General features: G+C 52.6%; 1 protein-coding gene across 3 annotated transcripts in view; it reads right to left on the bottom strand.

Annotated features, from left to right (window-relative positions):
• Nek6 (NIMA related kinase 6) overlaps positions 1 to 24,545 on the bottom strand; it is a 71,578-nt gene that overhangs the window by 4,527 nt on the left and 42,506 nt on the right. For all 3 annotated transcript variants that reach the window (XM_021192081.2, XM_021192078.1, XM_029536444.1), the window contains exons 3-8: positions 21,793 to 21,933; positions 20,649 to 20,711; positions 18,619 to 18,729; positions 12,851 to 12,959; positions 12,058 to 12,165; positions 4,536 to 4,630 (exon numbers count right to left, since the gene is read on the bottom strand). In XM_021192081.2, the coding sequence (XP_021047740.1) occupies positions 4,536 to 4,630; positions 12,058 to 12,165; positions 12,851 to 12,959; positions 18,619 to 18,729; positions 20,649 to 20,711; positions 21,793 to 21,933 (627 nt within the window). The remainder of the gene's footprint in view (positions 1 to 4,535; positions 4,631 to 12,057; positions 12,166 to 12,850; positions 12,960 to 18,618; positions 18,730 to 20,648; positions 20,712 to 21,792; positions 21,934 to 24,545) is intronic.

Below are 24,545 nucleotides of genomic sequence, written 5' to 3'. Positions count from 1 at the left end.
ACCCTGTAACTAATAATGTAGCTCAAGCTGGCTTGGATTTCTGTTATCCTCTTGCCACAGACTCTTGAGTGCTTGGATTATAGGCAAGTGGGACCATACCTGGCTCTGACCAACTTCTCTACAGAACAGTGGGAAACTGTCTGCCTGAATGATGAAGCACCAGGGTGGAGAGAAGCTGGGCCCTACAGTCGGCTGTTTGACCCTGTTACGTTAGAGGCTCCAGCCTACAGGGTATGTATGGCAAGGTTCAGACACTACTACCCTGGGCACCTTGAAGAGAGGCGAGCTGATGGGCACTGGTGTTGGGACAGTGGCCCTACTATTTTTTTTTTTTTTTTTATCCAAGGAGGTAACTTCCAGGTCTCCCTAAAGTACCCAGATTACCCACTCAGTGTTCAAGGCACTTGGGGAAAGCCTCAGAGAAGGTCTGCAGGAGGATGGGCATAGCCCAGCACAGCACCAGAGGGCCCCAGATGCTGACAGATCCATAGTGAGATTCAAGTGTTTCCTGTGACTCCTGCTCAGATGCATCCTCACATATGACAGCCAATCCTTCCTGCTAGTGAAGGGCAATTGGATAATCATGCCCCACACCTCCAGTCTGGGTGTTGGACTCTCTCTACTGAGGTGCCAGGCTGCACTCCACTTCATAATAAGACTGCAGTAACCTATACAGGGCAGAGAGTGGAAAGTATACAGAGGCCCCTCCCACACAGAGGAGGCCCCACCCAAACTGAGGAGCTGGTTTTGCCACAGAGCCCGCAAAATGGCAGACATGGGCGACATGCCTCCAAAAATTAAAACAAGAGCCTTGGTGCCAGCAATTCCTGGGCAACTTCAAAAGGACATTTGCTACCACAGTAGGGAACAGCTCAGTCAGGCTCCTAGGTGGCCCTCTATCCCAGCCGGAGGATCCAGAAGAGTATTCTGGAGGTGGCTTGTGGAATGTCAGTCTGCTAATGCCGGCTCTGCTGATGGGTATGTGTGTCCTGGGAGAGGGACTGACTGACCTGCAGCAGGCCAATCTGTTTGGGTCTTCACAAATGTGGCCCTTTGCAACTAACTCCAAATGTCTCAGAAAAATGGGGCAAGGGGTGAACCATCATCTCTTCTTTCTCTCCAGCACCTTCCCCTCATCATCCCAGAGAGCTGCTGTGCACAGGGTTAGCAGTGAGCCTTCCCTGCTACCGGAGCTTCTCCATTCTAAGCTGCAGGTTCTATCAGAAGCTATGTCCAAACCACTCACTGTCCAGCTGCTGGCCATGGGCCTGCCACCCTGATAAGGACAGCAGGCTGTCAAGTAACTTGAGGGTCTGCTGGCGACATGGGGATTATAACGATTACCCAGGATGGCAAGATCTACTCAGACCGGTGGCCGGCCAGCCCCAGGAAGGTTGGAACAAAGGGCTTGCTGTTGGGGGCGGATACCTGCTACCTCCTGACCACCAGAGTCATGGCTCTCTTCATATGTTTAAATATGTGTCTGTGTCTCAAACAACCTAAGGGGTGGAGGGAGGAAACCTGACTTAAGAAAAGGACCTCTTTTGTCTGTCACCCAGCTTCTCCCAAACACAGCCTGTAGTGAAGGGTGACCAGGAGAGGATGTGTGGCCCAGTTCTCCAGGGGGATGAAGGGGAGGGTAGGCTTTCTGGGCCATTCTGCTGATTAAGCCAGAATTCCAAAGCAGCTTTCTCCAGCCCACTGGCTTGCTGGGTCTCTGACCCCACTGCAAGGGGCTGGTACCAAGTGAGCCTTCAGCTTCATTGCCACTCCATCTCCTCCACAGGAAAAGTGCACGGGGGCTTCAGCCAGTCCTCGGGGTTCAAGAAAGGATGTCAAGGGGATTGTTTCTGATCTTACACACTTCGTACCCCAGGTCATGTTGGCATGGCGTATGTTCCACGGGGTCCACGTGAATTCTCAATGGTCTAAGTTAAGCAGGAAGCGGAAAGGGCAGCGGGCGGGGGGGGGGGGGGGGGAGGGTGGGGGAGGGAGTTTTGTCCCAGCTCTTTAAGCTGATATCCGAGAAGACACCACAGGTGGTCTCAGGGAGGTGGCAGCCATGACTTCAGGACACCTCTTGCCAATTACCCAGTGCTGGGTCCAGATGAGGCCCCTCCTTGTCTGCTGGGAAAATATACACTTCTTTCCCTGATGCACTGCAGGGGTGCAGAGGGATGCCAGCTTCAACAGAGCCCACTGTCACCCTTGAAGGCAGCCCATGAATGGCCATGGCCGCCTTTTGTCCTGTCCTTGTAGGCTGATTTTGTCCTGTTCCTAGAGGGCTGATTGATTTATTTGGCTTCCCACTGCCTTTTGCTCCTGCATAGCTACAAGGCACGCAGCGACACACTGCCAACAACTAGATCAACTGACTAAGCTGAGCCCTGCCACCACGCTGGAAGCCACCTCCTCAGGTATGTGTGTAGGACTTAGAAGAGCCAGCTTGGCTGGGAATCCATCAAGGCTATGGTTGTGGGCTTGGTGCAGACCAAGACTGGGCTGCATTTGCCTCTGAGGAGCTGTAACAAAGGCTTGGGCAGGGACCAGGGCTGGCAGGAACAGAGGGAGCCAGCTGTCATCTTCCATCGGCCCTGGGGGATGCACAGAGCTCTTCTCTCAGGCAGACTGGCCTGTATTTGTTTATGTTTAGAGACACTTGTGACTTTAAGGGGACAGGAAGCAGTTTCTGAAAATACACAACAGAGGATGAAGAGAGAAAAGGATAAAGCCATCTGGCCTAGGGACAGTATACATGAGGAGAGGTCAAAGGGGACCCCCTCCATAACGATCCAAGTTGAGCTGTGCTGAGGCCTCCTGTTGGCCAAAGCAAAAAGGGAAATGTGTCAAGCTGTTGGGCTTCTAAAGCCTGGCAGCAAATGCCAGCTGCACAGCTCAGCTGGTCGATGGGTTCACAGAGAGGCCGGAGTGTCTGGAGCTGGGTGTCTCAATCACAGAGCCTCATGTACTTCTCTCTCCGAGGCAGGGAGACTCCATCGCACCCATGGGGCAGCTGGAGCCAATGGGGTAGGGGCTGACTTGCCCAGTCTGGGCTCTTGCCAGGCACAGCAGCTCTCCCCCAGGAGGCCCACTGCCTGAGAGTTCTGTGGGCACGCTCACAAACATGAAGTCACAATTGCTTGCTCTTGCTGACCTTACACACTGAGAGTATTTGGAAGCTCCTGAACAGCTGTCCCCTCGCCCCAGCACCTGGCACGCATGGGTGATGCTCTCAGAGGAGTCTGAATCCCTCTGATCTTAGGCCCTAGTCAGGTGTTCACTAAGACTATTCCTGAAACTGATGCCCAGAGTATCAAAAAGACTCGACCTGTTGACTGCTCTGGCCTGAAAGGCCCACAGGCCCTCCTGACACTGGATTACCAAGCCCCAGGAGGTGGCCCGCCCAACCAGTCTACAAGGACATTCTAGGCAGTTCTTTCCAGCCAGGCATTTAAGATGCCTCTTCTTCAGCAGGGGCACAGCTCGCTAGTAATGCTTCTCTGGCATACCAGGCCCTGGCACCACACCAACCCCTGCAGAAAAGAAAAATGCAGTGCCTGCCCTAAAGGATCTCAAGCTCCTGGCTCAGAAAGAAAGACAAGGAACTCTACACTTATAAAGAGATTTTGAGTTTTGACCTTCAGGTTGACTAGTCCAAGCCAGACCCATCCCCCCACATCAGCTCCAGGGAAGCAAAAGACAGATGGGGTTCCAGTCCTAACCCTAAATCAATCACCTGTCTGCCACCCTGTATATTAGGGTTCAAATGTTGTGGGGAGGTGGCCAGTGTTCAGTGGAGACTCTTGGGAATGCCCAGTAGTAGGTCCTAGGTCGGAGGTGCAGCCACCAACGTGAATACATCAGATGGCCCAAGCTTCACCCCCTTCCTGGTGGCCTGTGCTCCCCAGACCCATTCCCAGGAACCCCTGACCCTCCCACTGTGGCTGAGATGGGTAGAGCTTATGCTTCTTATGTTCTCATTGTGAGCATACTAAGGTTCAACAGTCCTGTCCCTGGCTCCAGGCTGGCTACCAGATCTGGCAACAGCCATGGATAGCCCCACTCTACAACTAGGGAGGCGAAAGGTCCGCAGTGAGACCCACATTGTAGGATCTGAAAAACCAAAAACCAGGGCACCTCCTTAGGGGAGTAACAGGGGCATGAGCCAAGAAGCCTCAGTCCATACCCATCCCTAGTGCCTGTGTGGAACCTATTTACCGATGAACAATATACAAATGTGGTTACCAAAGAAACCAGGGAAGAGCAACGCTCCACTGTTCCACCACCTTCTTGGAGTCCAGAAGTACCGCTTACTCCAACCACCCATCCAGCAACCACTGCCTGGACGGCATTACTAACGCCAAGTCTGCTGAGGGGTGAAGGGCTGGTCCCCAAGGGTCCTGAAACTGCAAGGTTTAGTCTGCAGGTGAGTATGTGTAGCACTGGTTCTCCTTTAAACTGGTAGGGTAAGCCCGTCTTACCTGTGCCCCCATGGAAGTCCCCACAGGCCACCACGCTGCATGTTAGAGACTTACCTCATACAGCAGGCAGCCTAGGGACCAGATGTCTGACTTGAAGTTGTAGCCATTCTCGTGGATTCTCTCGGGTGACATGTAGTATGGTGTTCCCACTGCAACACAGCAAGGGGTGGGACTTAGGATCTGGGCCTCAGGGAGAAGAGATATAGCCTGTCCCCTCCTTGGTCAGCAGAGATGGTTGCCCATGTTAATAGGGCAATGAGGTGGACCTGGGACCCCATGAACTTTAAGTGGATCCCCAGAATCACTAGATTCAAGAACTGGTTAGGGGCCATATAACCAGGATTCAATGTGACTGCTCAATGCAGAGAGGCAAACAACTACTGTCCCTACAGGGGACAGTTTATATCTGGGACAGTCTAGAACAATCTCTCAACAGAAAAGAACCACTGTCCAAATTGACCGAGACACATGAGAGAAAACTGACTCTCGGGCGGGTCAAGAGGCTTATGTAAAGGCAAGAGCCATTAAAACGATCAACTTCATGATGATGAAGTCTCTCAGTTCACCAAAGACGCCACTGAGAGCTGAATGGCGAGCCAGGATGTGATGGTTTGAGTGAGAAATGCTCCCACAGGCTCAGGTACTGAATCCCCAGGAGATGGTGCTGTAATGGATGATGTAGATCCATTACAGATGATGGGGAGGTAATGGAACCTTTAACAGTACAACCATGGGAAGGAAGGATGTCAGTGGGGGCGTGGTCTAAGAGCTTACAGCTTCATCATACTCTCAGTTCATCACGGTCGCTCAGCTTCCCGCTCTGGCTGTCTGCTTCTATCTTAGTCAGTGTTCTGTTGCTGTGAAGAGACACCATGACCAAAACAAACTGGGGAGGAAACGGTTTATTTGGCATATACTTCCACAACAGTGTTCCCCACTGAAGGAAATCAGGACAGGAACTCAAACGGGGCAGGAACCTGGAGGCAGGAGCTGATGCAGAGGCCATGGAGGGGTGCTGCTTACTGGCTTGCTCTTCATGGCTTGCTTAGGCCGCTTTCTTATAAAACCCAGGACCATCAGCCCAGGGATGGTGCAACCCACAGTGGGCTGGGCCCTCCCACATCAATCACTAATTAAGGAAATGCCTTACAGACCTGCCTACAGCCTGATCTTACTGAGGCATTTTCTCATTTGAGGCTCCCAGGACTCTGATGGCTCTAGTTTGTGTCACATTGACATAAAACTAGCTGACAGCTTCCGTGCTTCCCCATTATAGACTCTCCCTCTGGAATTCTGAGCCTTTTTCTTCTGCAAGTTGCGTTGGTCATGGTATTTTATCACAACAATAAGAAAGTAACTAATACATAGGGACAGAGAAAACCACCTCAGGGCCTACCTGCCAAGGACTGATGCCTACCAAGATGGTTTGAGTCTGAAACATCCCCCCAAACTACATGCTAACAGTCCCTAGCTGATGGCATAATTGGGAGGTGATGGGGTCTTTAGGAAGTGTTGTAAAACCTGTTTTGCTCCAGTGCGGGGATGGGGGGGGGTAGGGGGCATAAACTTCTCTGGGCTGTGGTCCCTGATAGGACAGCTCTGGTCCACAGCAGTAAGCAAGGGGATCATGGGTATGTTATATAGCCGGCTGTGCATATGTTTTCGCTCTTCTTCTTTGCAGCCTAATGTTCCAGTTATTCAATAGACAATGGTCTGATAGCCATGGTCCCCATGGCCTCACGTGTCTGACCATGACTGTTGCTTTATCACAGTGGTAGCCATCACTCAAGGTGATGACATGGTTGAAAATCTGACCTCCTATCCTGTATGCATACTCTATGGTTGGAAACAGGGGCTGGTGGCTCCTGAGGTCAAGTGGGTTATCACGAATAAACACTTGTGCATCCCAGCCATGAGAACATAAAACCAAACCAATGGCCAGGTGTTAAGCTATAAAGGCATTACCGCCAAACCACAGATCTTGGTCAGTAGTGGGAACCTAGGGACAAGCATCATTGGGCCTGTAGCACCCAGGTGCTACAATTGGAGGTACCCATAATACAAGGATAGTGGTATGGGGCTGGCCAGGAGCCAGAGGTCTGACGTTATGTCCCAGCAAGACTGCACCACAACTGTAAGGCCCCACTGGCTGCCTCTGGCTCGTCCCACTTGTTCTGGCCTCCTTTTGTTCCTAGGTTCAGGCAGGAGGGACTCTAGGGTGAGGTGATCTGCACGAAGTCTGGGCCAGACCTGTCTGAAGGTGAGGGGGTTCCAGCTCCTTGTGCCTGCCTAAGTTCACCTCCCCAAACCAGTTCTAGCTGCTGTCTATTCACCTCTGAGTTCTGTTCCACTGGGGAGCTCCAGCAAGGCTGGCCGCCACCTTCCTGCTCTGTTTAGCTCTAAAGCAGGTCCTTGCCATAGCCAGCAGTGAAAGCCAGGCATGCAGCGGGAGAGGTGGCAGAGGCGCTCGCTTCCCCTTACCTCTTGCTGAACTTCTACCTCATTCTTTTTTGTAAACACGGTCTACTGTGTAGCCTTGGCTGACCTGAAACCCTCTGTGCAGAACAATCTGGCCTTGAACTCCAGAGACTCTACCTGCAGCGTTCACTTCCTGTTTTGTGCAGTGTGGGTGCTGGAGTCAGGACTTCACCCATGCCGTGCTCTATCCCTGAACTATTACTTCCAGCCCTTGATTTGGGAAACAGCTTCTCACTAGGCAGCCCAGGCTGACCCTGAACTTACAGCCCTCCTGCCCCTGCCTCTTGTGCAGGAATTACAGATGTATACACCATGCCCAGAGAGGGACTTTCTTCCAAGATGCCTCCTACATGTCATCCATCCACTTGTCTGCCCCTGACTATCTACTCATCTGTTACCTGCTTATCAGAGCCCACGCACATATCCGTCTGTCTGTCCCTACACCCTCCTCCTCGCTTTTCTCTACGCAGTGTTGGTAGAGCTGTGGCGGCCCCAGGCTGACTCTATTCTGGGTGGATGCTCAGGTGAGAGTTGCCCATCCCAGGGTGTGTCCAGCAAGGGCAAGCTAATCATGAGTCAGGACCAGCCTGTACTAGGCAGAGACCCTGGCATGGCCACCCGGAAGGGTTCTAGTGAAGGCTCAGCTAAGCAGCACTATCCGGGCCTGGAGTGTGGCCTCTTGTCTCTCTGGAAAGCTTCTGGGAGCACATCGCTGCTGCCTGAGAGGAGCAGTCATGCCTTACTCGCCTCTCTGCTTCACCTGAGAGTGAATTGTGAAGCCCAGCTGAGGACAGGCTGGACCATTTTGGAGGGCACTGTACCCTCTGGTCCCCTGACCCAGGCTTCCTCAGTCTGTGAATGTTAAAGGTGGGGTACTATGGAGGTGGGGCTTGTACAACTTTTGTGGGAGAGTTTGAAGCTGGGGAGCACAGCACATCCTCTTTACGCCACTTTACTTGGATTTTCTACTGACAACAAACACAACGGAGCATTAACGCATCACTGTGTATAACAGACTGAACAACAGACTTCAGAGAAACCCGGACTTACAGCAGGCCATTAGAGGAGGCCTCCAGACCCCACGGATGGTGATTTGGGGGAACCAGTAGAGAAACTGGCAGGAGGGGGGGAACTCCCTGGACAGTGGTTCCAATCCAGCAGACACAGTCCACCTTGCACCAAGCAGTTTCACAGGTTCGCAGAGCTGGCCCTGCCTGGTCTCAGTCCCTCCTCAGGGCAGGGGGACAGGCAGTGCAGAAGAAAGAGGAGTCACCCAGCGTGACCTACCCGAGTCTTTATCCCAGAAATGGAGATTGCAAAACTGGCAGAAGCCACAGAACATGGGCCTCAAAGTGGAAGGCTGACCAAAGAGTCCTCCCACAACACGCATGACTCCTGTCAAAACACACAAGTGACCGGCTCACCTGTCTGCAACATTAGACATGAAAAAGGCAGACTTCACGTAAGAATCTGGTGTCTCTGCAAGCTGCCCTTCCCCAGGTGGTGCTTCTGTCACACACCCTGAAAAACCACTGTGGCATCGCCACCAGATGGGGCCGAAGCCTGGGTTCCAGGATGGCTGGCAGGCAGAGCTGTGTGTGTGACCCGCTCTGACCACTCTCTAGCCAAAGGCCAAGATGTTTCTGTCTTGGTTCCTCATCAGTGAGAACTCATGCTTGGCAGCTGGTTCTCCCATCTGGACAAGGGAAAGTGGGGATCAGAACCCAGTTTGGTCCATGATGAATTCTCACTAATGAGGGCTCACCCCTGGGGATGTCTGTCTGTGTGGACCAAAAATGCGTGACACATTGTGGTCACGCACAGCAGGGTCATGCACACGGTAGCACTGGCATATGGCAAGGAGAGTTCTGCTTCTCCCCACCAGGTGTCCCTGCCCCAGACAGCTTGGTGGGACCCTCTCCCCACCTGTCTTCTGGCTACCCACGACCCAAGCCCACTGCCACGCTGTAGGCTGGTGGCTCTTTTGAAGGCCACCTGGATGTGGGTGATCTCTTGCCCTCATGCTGATGTGGTCCCCCTCCTCTCAGCCTCAGTCTCCTTCTCAGCTAAATGAGTTGAAAGTCCTGGGCGTGACGCCATCTTAGAAAAGCAAAATGTTTCTTAAATATTTTTAAAGCCCCACCTTCTGATTTGTCCCTACAGTGAATGAGTGGACACTTAAGTACAGGGTGGCTTTTGGGAAAGCGATCCACCCACCCTCTAACCAGCTCACCTCTGCCAGTCTGTGGCCCCTTGAGGGCAGGGAAGCCTGCTGGGTCACACATCCCAGCCTGGCACAGGGCCAAGCCAGGCCATCCCCTTTGACTGCTTGTCTCTTACAGGGTTATCCTCAAGGGGCTCTGTTTGCCCAATTCCAGAGAGACCAGGCATCCCCACAAGGGGCTTGGGTATGAGCAATCTCCCTTCCTGCCCCGTCCAGTCTCAGCCTGAGGCGCCTTGTCACCACTGTCACCGCTGCCAAGCGCGAGGCCTGCGTTCCTGCTCTCCAGACCCACCATTTGTCTCGAAGCTGCTGCCGTTGCTTGGAGCGAGACACTTGCTTGTAGCTTGTGAGCTGTGTATAGGCAAATCTTTCATTTTTCTTTCATTATGCCGGCGTGTACTGTCACTTAATTTTTATGTATGCAATCCTTCCTGACAAATATGATCTGCTGCCTGGTAATTCGTCTGACGCTCATTCTGTTCCGAGCTCTAATTACGGCTCCTATTCCTGACACCGAGGCAGCCACTCTGCCACCGCTGGGTACCGCACCTGTCAGCCCGACCATGGCACTGACTAATGCCCTTTCATGCCAGCCTCCTGTTAGCAAATACAAGCATAAGGAGGGGCCAGGGAGGGAAGGCAGAGGAAGGATTTGCATAAGCCCAGCTCCGGGTCAGCAGCTTTAGTAGATGAGGAGGTTGCCAGGACAATGTGACTACTACCCCAACATCCCCACATAGTAGGTGCACATTAGATGCCGAAGATGAATAATTCATAGTCACACATAGGGTGTGAAGGGCCCCTACATCCTTCCTGTGTCATGGTGTGATAGCAATTAGCTCCTTTTCTTGCCCAACCAGACTTGTGTGCACTTAGCTGTATACAGAGCTGGTAGTAAAAGGGTGCTTTCTCCTGGAGCTTGAAGACTTCTGGTCCTGGGTTGTGGGTCCGACTGTCAACCTCCACAGTAGGCACAGAGGACAGGCCTCAGCTGCCAGAGCTGGTTGGCAAGCGCGGGTTGGTGGAGCACCCTTAGCTCCATGGAGTCTGGTGCCCGTGGCCTGGAGCAAGGCTGGTCCTGGAAGGTACCCTGCACCCATCACACAGGGTCTATGCTCAGGAGGCCTCAGGAGGTGCCCGGCCCATGAGAGTAACCGCCTCCAAGTCCCAGTTCCTTCTCATTAATGTAATAAGTGCAGCAGTCTGAGCAGATAACATCACACTGTCGGAAGAGCCGGGTCTCTGTCATCCCTAACAAGGCGATCCTAACCAGCTCTGACTAGCCACTGCAGCCATCTTCTCCAAGACAGGGCAGAGTGGGGCTTGGGCCTGACTGACAGGCCCAGGAGGCAGCGCCTTGGCTCTTCTCTGACAGCTTCCCTCCGAGTTCCGACCTTTTCGAAACTCTTAAGCCAGACAGGGGCTGAGGAACATTTATTAGGGGTAGAGAGCACGTACCTGCCTAGCCTGTGGGAGGCCCTGGGTTCTGTCACCGACACCACAAAAAAAGCATCCTACTTCAGCAAACAGGTTGGAACAGACTGGGAAACCGAGGCTTCCTTCTCACCAGAGAGTCGGTTGCCTGAATTCAGGCTCCTGGCCTTGACTTTGTAAAGAAGTAGGCACTTCACAGGAGCGGTCAGCATGGAGCTTGAACACCATGTGACCTTGAAATATTCCAATTCCCTGAGTTCCAGTGTCTAGGTCTGTGGACCCTGAAGGCCAGTGGAGATGCGACAGAGCATCCTCGGGTTCTTGGGCATGGGAATCTAGGGGCCAGGGAATCACGGGAATTGAGGGAGAGGCCAGCCCAGGTATTCCCAGGGCTGGGTGGAGACCCAGGCCTCATCACACTCCTGCAACCAGCTGGCTCACATCTCAAAAGTGCATGCCTTGAGTCTGAGCCACCATGACCCGAATGAACAGTGACAGTTTCCAGAGGGGAGTTCCCACAGAGCACCCATGCTGCCACCAGAAGCCGCTGTTGGCTCATGGCTGGCTGCAGGCACCCAGTTGTGTGGTGATGGGAGACACCCAGACTGGAGCTGTGGGGTGGCAGCATGGAAATGAGTAGAATCGGAGGTTTTTTCTGGGAGGTGGTCACAGGTCACAGGTTGGCCCCGGGTCTCTTCTGTCTCCCATAGTGATCCCTGAGAGATGCTGGGAGAAGCTGGGAGACCCTGGCCTCTCAGGGATTCCTGGTGAGACCTGCTGCACCTGGGCTAACACAGAACAGCTCTCTGTGTCCCACTGGCTATGCTGGCTCCTTTAAACTAATTAAAGGGAAGCAGCTCCATCTTCATCAGTCCAGCTTCTTGCTCTTACAAACCAGGCACACACACTCTGAAGCCGACACAGTCCCACCTAACCTGAAGCCCCTCTCCACACTCCGAATAGGGACATCAAGGCCTGTACCCATTCCCCGACACCTGCTTCTTGACATCACCCCAAGCTCATGCACAGTTCCCACAACTGGACATGGCTCCTTCTCGGGCCTTCCCAGCTGCTCTTCCTTCACAATCCAACCCAAGACTGCCTCTTCAGTCTTACAAGCAGGTCCCCGGGGAGTAGGTCACAAGGCCAATTGGGCACAACAAAAGGACCACAAGCCAGGCAGATGCAGCCCATTCTGTATGACAGGGTCTGTTGGCCTTCCAGGAAGTACTCAAGAGATGACCTGGGGATACGGGGAGATCCCCCTGCCCCCTGCAGTGGCCTCTCAGTTTCCTCTACTTTGGATCTATCCCAAAGCAAGGGTGAACTCTTAAGACTCAAAAAACGACCTTCCCCCACACAATGCAAATAGTTCCAGGAGAATGGATGCCCTTCCGGCCAGGTCACCCAGGGGCTGCAGGGGGAACACAGGCCTCTTACCTAGTGAGTGGGCTGCAGTGGTCTCCGAGCTGAAGAAGCGGCCGAGGCCGAGGTCACCAAGCTTCACGATGCCCGTAGCTGTGATGAACACGTTGGCGGGCTTGATGTCTGCAGGGCAAGGACATGGGGTTGGTGTGGGGAGAGCGGACTTAGAAGGGATGGGAGGAGGCTCACTGACTTCATCTGTAACAAAACTCCACTTTTCCCCATGTCACAGGTTGGCTGTGAATGGGGAGCTGAGACTTCTATACTACTGTCTCCCTTTGTACAGCTGCCTGCCCTGTGCCAGACAAGCGTCAACCACATGGGAGATACTGTCTGACAGCCAGGAAGCTTTGCACTGCAGTGACTAGGGCAGGGTCTCACACAGGTAATACCAACTCAAAAACACCTTCGACAGGCGTCCTCACAACCTGAAATGCTTCCTCAAAGCACTTTCTGGGGCAGGGTGGGGGGTATAGTTTGCTTAGCCAATGCCTACCAAGATATCAAAGCCCATGGGAAACTCTTTCTCTGGGCAAAACTGGCCTCAGCACCAGGTTTGGCCACATCTGGGACAAGTGGAGTCAGCGTGCTGTGATGGCCCCATTCCCTGAAGCTTTTGTGAGGACTATACCGCATCGGAGTCAGACTCCCCTGCCTCCCAGGTGGCTCCTTGCATGGAACAGATGTGAGTGCAGTTACTGGATACCCTACACGGGGAAACACTCAATGGCCTCATTCTCTGCGCAACTCCTGGGGTGCTCGAAGGCTCACAGCTGGAGTCCCGGGCCACACAGGGAAGAGCACACACCTCGGTGCATCACACGCCGGGAGTGCATGTGCTCCACAGCACTGCACAGCTGCACGAAGTACTTCCACACGGTCCTCTCAGGGATAAGCCGCTTCTGCTTCTTGAAGTACTGTGGGGTGACAGACAGACAGACAGACAGACCTGGGTGAGCATATTTCCAGCAAGGGTGATCATACCAGCAAAGGCCGAGCAAACAATGAGGGGACCGAGATGTTGTGTCAGCACCTCTCCTCAGCCCAGCAGAGCTCAGGGGGCCCCAGATGAACTGCACCATGAGGTCAGAGCCTGGCCAGAGGGAAGCCCAAGGGAGAGATTCTCAGGGATCTGCTCATAGGGGCCTGGGGAGACTAAGGACTCTCAGCATCAGTCCGAGTCTGGCGTGGGAGGAGAACCAGGCCTGAGAGATAGATAGTCATTGTTGTCCCCATGTCCTCAGTCGTCAAGTCTCAGTGTCATGTGATTGCTAAAGGTCTAATAACCCTTGAGGAGATGGACTTAACTTCGTCAAATAGACCGTTGGTTTCAGTGGGCACTCATCTACCTCCTTGCCTACTGTCCTAGTCAGGGCTTCCACTGCTGTGATGAAACACCAAAGCAACTTTAGGAGGAAAGTGTTTATTTTATCGACTACTTCCATATCAGTCTGTCACGGAAGGCAGTCAGGGTAGGAACCTGGGTGCACAAGCTGATGCAGAAGCCATGGAGGGGTGATGCTTACTGGCTTGCTCATCCTGCTTTCTTATAGAACCCAGGACCACCGGCCTAGGGATGGCACCACCCACAATAGGCTGGGCCCTCACACATCAGTTGCTAATTAAGAAAATGCCTTACAGTCTTGCCCACCCACAGCAGAATTTAATGGCTGCATTTTCTCAATGGAGGCTCCCTCCTCTCAGATTTCTTTAGCCTATGTCAAGTAGACTTAAAATTAGCCAGGGCTCCTAGTAAACCACATTCACAACCCCAGGGGGAAAAAAGAAGGAAGGAAAAAAAGCCAAGAAACAGCTCCCTAGGCTGCACTGAAAGGACTGAACAGAAGGTTCTGGAAGGGTAATGCAGGAACAAATCCTGAGGCTGAGTTGAGATAACAGCGTGTGTGTGTGTGTGTGTGTGTGTGTGTGTATGTGTGTGTGTGTGTGTGTGTAGGGGTGTGGGCAGCAGGCCTGTACTGAGGTGTAGGGCAATGGCTAGCACCTCAATTACCTCGTCACCAAGCTGTGGTTCTAGTGGCAAGAGGCAGCACTGTGGCCAGTGCCTAGCAGCTAGTCCAGTGTAGGAAGCCAGGGGAGAGGAGACAGAGGTGGAGGGAAAGCCCTGCTGTGTACAGGCCACGCTCAACCACGCTGCTGGGCCCTCAGCAAGCAGCATGAAGGCCCTGAGGGCTACAAAATGGAGCTTGGTCAGGCCTTGTGAGCTCATCACATCTAATGACGCTGAGAATCTGTGACGGGGACCATGCCCAGAGAGGTTCACTCACAGGCCCATGGCTACGCATCAGGAGCAAGCACGGAGGATGGGATCTAGAGCTGGGCACCTCCAGACACAGGGCCGGGATAGCTGCAAGCTACTGGCCTGGAAGTAAAACCCCTTGAGGCTCTCCCGAGGCCCTAATAGGAGGAGCTGGAGAGCTGGCTCTTCTGGTCTCCCCGAAGACCTCTGCTTTGGGCCACCCCCAGGCCTCTGTGCCAGGCTGGGCGGACTGTTATTTACACCATAATGTTATTTGGTCCTCATTATAGTGTTTACGTGGGGACGTGTGCAGCCGACAGTGGTGATTTTCTAAATGTCATATTCTATAAGTGCCAGCTGACATTTAGTAGGGAGGCACCGAGTCTCTGGTGGGTTTCAGACAGTGGCAGCTCTGGGCTTCACCAGCCTTGTAAAGAATGCCAGCACCACGGTTGACTGGCTCCGGAGGCTGCAAACCCTCCAGACACAAGCCCTGCTGACCAGTGACCTCTAAGGCCAGTGGGAACCCCGTGGTGTGACCCAAGCTTGGGATTGCAAAGGCTGGGTTCCCCTGGATACCTAGAGAAGAATGAGAAGGGGTGTGGCAGCAGAGTTTACTGGGCACTAGGCACCTTGCGGGGTATGAATAATCTGGGTGCAGAAGCCTGCTAAACTATCCCAGGTGTGTCCAGTTAGGGCACTGCCCCCAGTTCCCCTGCTGGCTGTAAGTGCAGCAGGGCTAGCCCTGTGAGGAACCTGTGCTGCCAGCTGTTGTAGGCTGGGAGAAGGAGAGAGCATCTGCTAGGAAGGATGGAGGGCAAGAGTGGGGCAGGAACACCCTCCATACTTCCTAAACTCAGTTCTCTGTGGAGCCTGACCCACCTGAACCCTGAGCCAGAGCTAGCTCAGGGCACACAGAGAGGCTGGCTATAAAACTAGTGGGCTGGCTACCCAGTCTGTCTCTTTTAGTCTGAAAGAATTGGTCTAGCCTACGGCGGCTTCCCAGAATCCTCTCTCATATAAGGTCACCGGGAAAGATAGGCACTAGAGCTCAGGGAGGGGAGCATTTGCCTAGTACTGCTCCTCTCCCCCAGTGCTGTCTGCCTCCGACTCCATTCCAAGATTGAGAGGTTGCAGGACAGTCTGAGATCTGTGGGCTAGAGGGCAAGTGGAGGTACGGAGGGGCCCCAGGTCTCTGCTCCTGCTCCATCCCTACCCAACCCTCTTCCAACACAAGGCTCATTGGTTCTGCCCCCTCCGGGAGTCTTAGGAAGCTGCTGTGAACTCAGCACAGGCCCCAATCCTGAGCCTGAAACTCAGCAAGACATGACCCCCATGGTCACCACCCCATCTGGTGCTGGGCCACGGTGCATCTCAGCCTTCTGGGTGCTTCCCACTTCTATACTCCCATCAGCTCAGCTCAGGAATCACCTCCTCCAGGAAGACCCCCTGACCTCACGCTGGAGTCAAGTCTACTTTCTGTTAGAACTCGAAGGCTGGGGGGCACCACTAGCAGTGGTGGCATCCTGAGGTGGGGGCTGGCATGTAGGGAGATGGTAGAGAGCTGCATGTATACTTGGGGTATGTACTGAGGGGATGGCAAGTGAAGGAGAAACTAGTGATGGAGCCTGAGACATGATGTATCACGTCTGTTCCCACCAGGGATCCGTGTGGAGATTAACACCCCTGCAAATGCATTAATATGTCAACGGAAATATAAAAGCAGGTGATAACGGCTCAGTAATGCCGCTTCCCAGCGACACCGTATTCCTAGGGGCCGAATTTCTGAAGAGCAACTGATAAACAATTGCTCAATCCCCAGTGCCTGCTGGGAAGACAGAATCCACGTCAGCCATATCCAAATACAGCTGGGAGTTCGGTGTGGGGCTTGAGCATGGCCTGGCTTTACTCAGGACACACAGACAAGGTTCAGGGGAGGCAGGTGATGGGGGCCCACTTTAGGGGCTAGAGATGCAAGCAGGGACATGTGGGCCTTGAAGGAGATGCAAATATCAGAGGTTACAGGTTGGGGCTTTCCCACTTACAGGCTGTGTTGCCTTTGGCTGGACACGAAACCTCTCTGAGCTCAATGCTTCAGCATGGCTGTGGCTGATGGCAGTACTCTCCCAATGGAGCTGCCATGTCCCTGAAGCTAAACCTATCGTAGTTCCACTCCTGAGACCTGGGATGGGGACAAGAAAGCTTAGGAGTATCAGAGGACATGGCCCTGAGTTTTAGGGGGTTAAAGTTGCTCAATCCCTCTCAGAGCAGGCATGGAATCCTCACTAAGGATAATGAAGATACCACCTGTCCAAAGGCTGTGTAGGCTGTGTGGAGACAATGACATCCAGCCAGTGCCAGGCCTGGTAAACACAGTTCCTCTATAGTGGGTGTTCTCAGACAAGGCAGCATTTCTAGGCCTCAGTTTCCCCTTCTACAGGAAATGGAACCACAGGATATGTCATTTAATGGGGCTGCTACATATTTTGAATTAAGAATCTGTGGTTCTGCTTAGCAGGGGCTGAAAAAATGGTGGCGATTAACAAGGGGCCAGAACCGCTAAAGCTAAAGCTTTGCTGGTCGGCTGAAGAGCCGAGAACTTAGTAGTGATTAAGAAGAGACTGGCATCACTGAGGTAAAACCTTGCAAGTCTTTCCTGAAGATCAGCACACAGGAGATGTGTTCAGAGGCACACAAGGCTGTACCCTGTACTAGCAGCCGAACTTAATAGTGTAAGAGTCACCAAGGTAGATTCAAAGGGATGCAGGGGTCATGGAGAGCAGCCGAGGCTTGGCACTATGAGAGGACAGGAGAGGCCATTGGTGAAGGTACAGCCAGAGCAGCATCTAAAGCCCCAGAACTGAAGGAGTCATGAAGAGAGTCTGAGCCTTAGCACCAAGAAGAGAGCCCAGGAGGCGCGACTGGTGCAATCCAGACGCAGCAGAAGACTACAGTTTGAGGTTCCTGTACCATGGGAGGACCAGCAAGAACAGCAGCAGCAGTGGAGTGGACCCAGTCAGAGCCTAGAAAACCAGCTGTGTATTCTGCAGAGGGTGGAGCCTGAGAAGGGACCCAAGCCCCTTGAAGGAGCCCAGAAGATCCCGCGTGGATCCCAGACATTGGACTCTGAGTTATTTATACAGTTGGAGTTTGGTTTTACCTTATTCAGACTGTGCCCTGGTCCCCCCCCCCCCTTGAATTAAGGAAGTATTTAACTTGTTTATTATTTCACAGGAGCCCACAGTTAAAAGACTTTAAACTTTTAAAGAGTCTTGGAATTTTTAAAGAGATCAATTTTTTGTTTTGTTTTGTTTTTTGCTTTTTTGAGACAGGGTTTCTCTGTGCAGTCCTGGATGTCCTGGAACTCACTCTGTAGACCAGGCTGGCCTCAAACTCAGAAATCCCCCTGCCTCTGCTTCCCAGGTGCTGGGATTAAAGGTGTGTGCCACTGCTCAGCAAAGAGACCAGATTTTAGTTTTTGAATTTGTAAAGGCTGTGGGATTTTTTTTAAGTTTATAAAATGATTTCTATTATGATGTAGGTATTAATGTATGATCTTGAGGATGACTGAGAAAGGCTGAGGGCTTGACAGCGATGTGCTTGTGTGTCGGGCTGACAAGGAGTCAATCCATGTCAACTTGACACAAACTGGAGTCACCTGAGAGGAGGGAACCTCAATTAAGAAAATGCCTCTGTAAGATCAGGCTGTAGGCAAATCTGTAGGGCATCTTCCTAATTAGTGATTGATATGGGAAGGCCCAGCCCACTGTGTGTTGGTTGGTGGTCCTGAGTGCTACAAGAAAGCAGGCTGAGCAAGCCAGTAAGCAGCACCCCTCCAAGGCCTCTGCATCAGCTCCTGCTTCCAGTTCCTGCCTCAGCCCCATTTGAGTTCCTGTCCTGACTTTCTTCAGTGATGAACAGGGATGTGGAAGTGTAAACTAAATATGCCCTGTTCTGTCCAATTTGCTATGGGCCCTGGTGTTTCATCACAGCAATTGTAGCCCTAAAACAGAAATACAGTCTGACCTTTGGAGGTGTTGACTGTTCCTGTTCCTTCTGTTGAGAAAAGTGTCCCCAAGTGCTCTGGGCTGGAGCAGTGTGGCTGGCCCAAAGGGTCCCTTCTGTGTACCACAGCCTGTACCCTGGCATCATCCTATCTAGGCATCATTCTGCCTTGTGTCTCCTCAAGCCTAAAAAGAAGACAAGGGTACCCCCACATAGGTGCTGAGGTCAGAGCCAAGCCAAACTATGGAGCCATAACACCCCCAGGCCCCGCCTATGCCCGCTGAGAGGAGGCTGCCCCACCCCAGGCCCCTGACCTTGATCATCTGTGAGAGGTCACCTGCGTCAGCCAACTCCAGCACAATGTTCAGCTCGTTGTCTTCGATGAACGAGTCCAGATACTTGATGATGTTCGGATGGTTCAGTTGCTGCACCAGAAGGGGGAGTGGCCAGCGATGAGTGGCATGACTCCAGGGCTGCCCCACCCCCCACCCCCTCCAGCTTCTGTTCCTGCTGCTCTTTTGTTCTTTCTCAAAGTCTCAGAAGTCCCCTGGAAACTAAGAGTCCTTCCCGCCCTAAGCGCCTCTGACTGATTCTCTCGCTCAGGGACTCCACCATGAAGTGAGTGGAACCCAGGCAGGGTGGTAAGTCAGCTCCATCTTGAAGAGGACCCTCCCAGGTGGTGACACTGTACCTACATGGCTACTGGGTCTTGGGGAGCAAGAGAGGATTCCCAATACCGCTACAGTGGGGTTGGCACTGCTCAGACAGCTGACAGCCAGGGTCTGACTGACAGCTTGTTTTCTAAATGCTCCAGAAGTCTTTGAGCCCAGCTAGTCTGCGCCAGCAGGAAAAGCTGCTTTCTCAGGTCTAACGAGAACGAGAACGACTGAGGCCAAAGATCTGAGCTGGTATGGCTTGTGAGAAGATCCCGTGCTAGGAGAGGCCAGCACCTCCCAAGGGATGCTAGGAGCCAGTGGGACTGGGCATGAGGTAAGGTGGAGGTAGGGACCTGGATACCCTGGAACTCTGAAAATACTCAACAGAAAAGACTGCATTACACCCTGGATTATGTATTTATCAGTATTGATCTGTCAGCAAACATATGCACAGGACCTCTGTTGATGAGGTAATAAGGTGTGCTAGTATTGTCTCCTATTTGTGACTTGGATTCCCATCTTTATATGGTGGCTATGACAGACAAATGACTCTAGCCTTCTTTTGTGGCTAATGCCCTTCGTATCTAGGGACACCTCTGTGTCCTCTAACTGACGAGTCCCTGCAGTTTCCTACAAACTCTCAATTACAGCCTTAGCTTGTGTTTTGTTTGGGGATCTTATTCTATAGCTTAGCCCAGGCTGGCCTGGTATTCACTATGTAGCCAGGCTAGCCTTTAACTGGCAATTCTCCTCTGTGTTGGAATTATAGGTAGATGATCACACTGGGTTTAGCTTTAACTTCAAATCGGCTTACAAACTACAGAACTGTTCCTGGCTTTAGTCTTTAATTTTATTTTCAGACTAAACCATCTCACAGCCGCGTGTGTATGACGCGTGGAGGAGTTACAGCTCGTTCCTTCTTATCCGCAGGTCTAGACTGTCCCAGCACCCTGTTCCAACTCTTCTGTCTCCTGAATTGTTTTAGGGTTGTTTTGAGAAGGTCGTTGGGGGCTAACCGCAGCTTCAGTTGTGGTCAGAGAACATTACTATTTTTTGGTTATTTATTCTTATCATCATTATTATTTTATGTGCATCATTATTATTTTATGTGCATTTTGCCTGCGTGTATGCCTGTTTAAGGGTATCAGATCCTCCGGAACTAGAGTTACAGACAGTTGTGAGCTGCCATGTGGGTGTTGGGAATTGAACGCAGGTCCTCCGGAGGAGCAGCCAGTGCTCTTAGCTGTTGAGCCATCTCTCCAGCCCTACATTTTTTCTTCATTATTATTATTGTATGTGTGTGATGTGTGATGTGTGAGTGTGTGCATGCCACAGTACCTGTGTGAGAGGATGATCTTGTGGAGTCAGAACTGAAATCAGGTGACTTGCACGTCAAATGCTTCCTTTACTCATCAAGCCACTTGCGAAAGGTCACATAGCTTAGAAGGAAGACATCAGGAGACTGCGACCCAAGGCTTTCTTACTTTCTCCTCCTACTGCTTGGGGACCAAGTCTAGAAAGTTCTATCTCTGGCTCTGGGGAAAGCAACATGGAGATCACTGGGAAGGGGGGGACTATCTCAGACCTACCTGCTGCTCATACGTGCTATCCTGATAGGCCCAGGATGCTTGACCTACAGTAACCCGCACAGCTGGTCAACTGAGGTTGGCTTGATCCGGAGCACTCACCTTTAGGAGACCAATTTCCTTGACACAGTCCTGCCTAGCTTTGGCATCCATCATCTCAAAGATCTAGGGTGAGAAGAAGCCAGAAGCAGGGCAGTTAAAACCAGTGCTAAGGATGGGATTCAAGCAAGCCCCTACTCACCCTGCTCCTTGCCAAGGACCCAGAGATGTGAGAGTCCCAACTCTCGCAGCAACAGCATGAGCCAGAGACTATGATATACTGCCCGGTTCACTTGGCCCCATGGTGAGAGTGGTGAGAGTCATTGTATCCATGGCCCTATGTGGTGAGAGTCATTGTATCCAGCCCACAGAGCCGGGGCTGAGGCCCACAGCCTCTGAGGCTTGCTGAGGCTGTACTCTGTCTGATAAGTGACATATTGTCAGTGCTCCTTCCCCAGAAACCTGAAGCATAAGCCTTGTAGGGAGAGCACAGCAGCCATTATACAGAAGGATGATGGCCCAGAATGTCTCTGGAAAGGCAAGAACAAACAGTATCTCAATTGCAGGGGCCTGATGCCCCAGTGCCCCAAAAAGAGAATGTGAGGGTCACAGGTCAATGCTGATGCTATGCAGCCAGAGTCTTCCCATCCTCTCCCGTGGGTGCCTGGCTAAGCTACCCACCCTGTTCAGGGTCTCCTGGGCCCAAGGCACTTACCCTGTAGGAGAACCAGCAGAATAGTGGGCTTAGGCAGCTGGGGGTGGGTGGAATGGGGATTCTAGACACATGCTGTGTGCTTCCCAGCCTGACCCTGCTGCTGTAGACCTCCCCTCTATTTAGAAGGCTGACAGAGGGCAGGTTGGCCCCTTTGAGGCAAAGGCTGATATTGGTAGTTAGAGAACTGCTACCGTTTTCTCATTTAAAAAAAAATGAGACGCCGGGCGTGGTGCACACGCCTTTAATCCCAGCACTCGGGAGGCAGAGGCAGGTGGATTTCTGAGTTCGAGGCCAGCCTGGTCTACAAAGTGAGTTGCAGGACAGCCAGGGCTATACAGAGAAACCCTGTCTTGGAGAGGGAGAGAGAGAGAGAGAGAGAGAGAGAGAGAGAGAGAGAGAGAGAGAACGAGAACAATCCCAGCCCACGGGGCTACTGTCTTGAATCCCCTAAGAGGTTAGGGTCATGGTGAAGCCACTTGGCCCTGAACTCACCTGCACCTTCTTCAGAGCCACTGTCTTCCTGTCCAGCAGGCAGGTGGCCTTGTAAACCTCACTGAACTGTCCTCGGCCAATCTTCTTCTCAATTTGGAAGTCTGCCAGTGAGCATCGAAAAGACAGGGTGCTTGGGTGTCTCTGCAGGGGACAGGGACATTGGTGAGCAGCTAGGCTGAGGCAAAAAGCCGAGGGCTAGATTGCTAGGACCCCAGCACCCCAACAGCACCTTCTAAGCAAAGAAGAGATATCACTCCACACCCCCAACAATAGGCCTGACAAGCAGACTGTGTGACAAGTGTCAGAACAATTCTAGTCTCATTCTAGGCCCACCGGCCCCTGCCGGCCCCCGCCGGCCCCCGCCGGCCCCTGCCACCACAGTCATTGTCCTGACACTGTTAGCCAGGACAGCCATTCCCCATGGGAAAAGGGACACAAGCTTCAGGTGTGCGGCTTACATCTGAGCTTCTTCCGACAACGGCCCCATCACAGTGACACAGAGAAACCAGACTTTGTGGAGACTCCAGAGCCAGCACTGGAAGCCATGATGGAACAGAGGGACCTGACCAAGGATGTTGTTGAAAATATCTAATCTCAATCCTGGGTTTCTACTTTCTACCCTGCCTTTGACCATTCTGTTCCCAGATAAAAGACACACAACCCTTATATTTATAATAGGCCTTAATCAGCACTAGAGCTGGGCAGATATCTATCATCTATGCTATTATGTCTATTTCCCAGCCAATAATCCCCCTATATAACTTGCATGTTTTGTCTGGGCTGCTCTTAACTTCAATCAGCCACACCACATGGCCATTATTTTAAGATTCTTACCCCATGGTGTCTTGTCCTCTCTCCACCTTCTCTCTCCTCCTCGAGGTCCTCCTCAGACCCCAAGCCTGGGAACCCCAAGCCCTGCCTATCTCAATTCTGCCCAGCTATAGGCTTTAGGCATCTTTATTCACCAACCAGAAATAACTTGGGAGCAAGGTCACATAGCATCCCTTGGGTCTACTTGGGACTCTCTTATCTCTGGGGCAACCAGGCCTTATAGGCCCCGCACTTAGCATTACAATACATATAGCCACAGACCAAACCTCAACCCAAGGAGACTGTGGATAACCTCCTGCCAGCCCATGCTTACACTGCCTGCTTCCCTCAGCAAGGTCAATGTTGGGCTGGCTTGGCTCTGAAATCTTGAGCAGCGGTGGAGGATGGTTTGGAGAGATCCCTGACTGCAGACTCAAACCAGAGAAAGATGATGTCTGCCAGGCCAACTTTGAAGGAATGGCTGGTATGCTACCTACCCACCAAGCGAGCAGTTCAGCGGCCAAGCTTCCCCAAGCACTATTCACGCCCGACATGGTATAGGTGCCACCTCAGGGAGACCGAAGTGGGGCCCCGCTGCTGGAAAGTGAGGACTGGTGGGGTGCAGCAGAGCCAGCTCCCACTCTCTGCTTCTCCTCCAAGGCTCCAGGAGGCCTTCTTCTCATGAAGATGGGTGGATGAGCTGTGGGCTGAAGACCCCTGTGACAGTCTGCCCAACCAGGAGGCTACACTGCCCAGTTCATCGGTGGCTCCAAAGTCTAATGGCCGTGAGGTGGTAGCTGTGGGGTGACTGAGGCCGAGGTTCTAGTCACATCTGCATATGGATGACCCAGATTTGCATTTCCTGTCACACTCCAGTCATCCCAACTAGAGAAAAGGGTTCCTGTGAAGCTATGCGCTGGGGGCATGTCCAGGCCACTGGTGTGGGAGACTGCCAGCAAACTGCTAGGGAGGGTGCTCCTGTGGCTGTCTCTGCTCAAGTGTTGGGCATCCACAAGGGCTCTTCAGCATCAGAGTCCTGACCCTGATTTAACTCATGGAGAGAGGGAGGGTGTAGAGTCTTCTTACCCTCCACGCTAGATCTGTATGTTGCACTTCATCAGGCCTGTTTCCCAACCAAGGTTACCCTCGGCATGATCCAGTTTGCCATGCATCTAAGTGACCCTGAGCCTGTCACCTGTTCATTAGGGCTGTATTGAGGGCAGGAAGGGATGCCTCAATGGGAAGTCATTCCAGGCTCCTTTGGCAAGGGATGGCCCTCAGCTGCCCCTCAAAGGCAGAGGAGGCAGCACGTTGACCTGGGCTATGAAGAGTCAGACTACTGACCCTGCAACAATTCCACACCCACTGCTTCCTAGCACAGTGGCCCCAAGGAGAAGGCCTGCGCTGCAGAGGGAGGATGGTGTGGAGTAGGAGGAGGAGGAAGAAGAAGAAAAGGAGGAGGGAGGAGGAGAGTAGGAAGAAGTGGAGGAAGGGCGAGGGGAGGAGGAGGAGGAAGAAGAGAAGGAGGGAGGAGAGGAGGGGAAGAGGAAGAAGAGGAGGGAGGAGGGGAGGAAGGAGGCGGGAGCAGTCTGTAAGCATGACCACAGACAGCAGGAGCAGCCTGGCGGGCAGGAGTTGAGGAGACAGCTTAAGTCCACGTTCACTGTCTCCAAATGCATCCTTCCTAGAAATGTCACTAGTTTTCTGAGGCGCAAGCAGGACATATAAGGGATAATGGGAGATGACTCCCGTGGGCCACTTATCCTACCCCAGAGAACCCAGAGAAACCCAGGCTTTCTTTTCCAAGTCAGATCAAATTAGGCCAGAAATACCTGCCCCCCAACACCCCCTCGCTAATTTGAGTTTAAAATGTTTGAACCACGCTATGCCTCAGCCATTGACAAACCCTTTTCTCCCCTATGCTCACTCCCTAAACAGGAACA

Source organism: Mus pahari, chromosome 3 (assembly GCF_900095145.1).
Source record: "Mus pahari chromosome 3, PAHARI_EIJ_v1.1, whole genome shotgun sequence".
Classification (NCBI taxonomy): domain Eukaryota; kingdom Metazoa; phylum Chordata; class Mammalia; order Rodentia; family Muridae; genus Mus; species Mus pahari.
The sequence above is the reverse complement of the archived record's forward strand: the minus strand, read 5'-3'. Positions and strand labels throughout refer to the sequence as shown.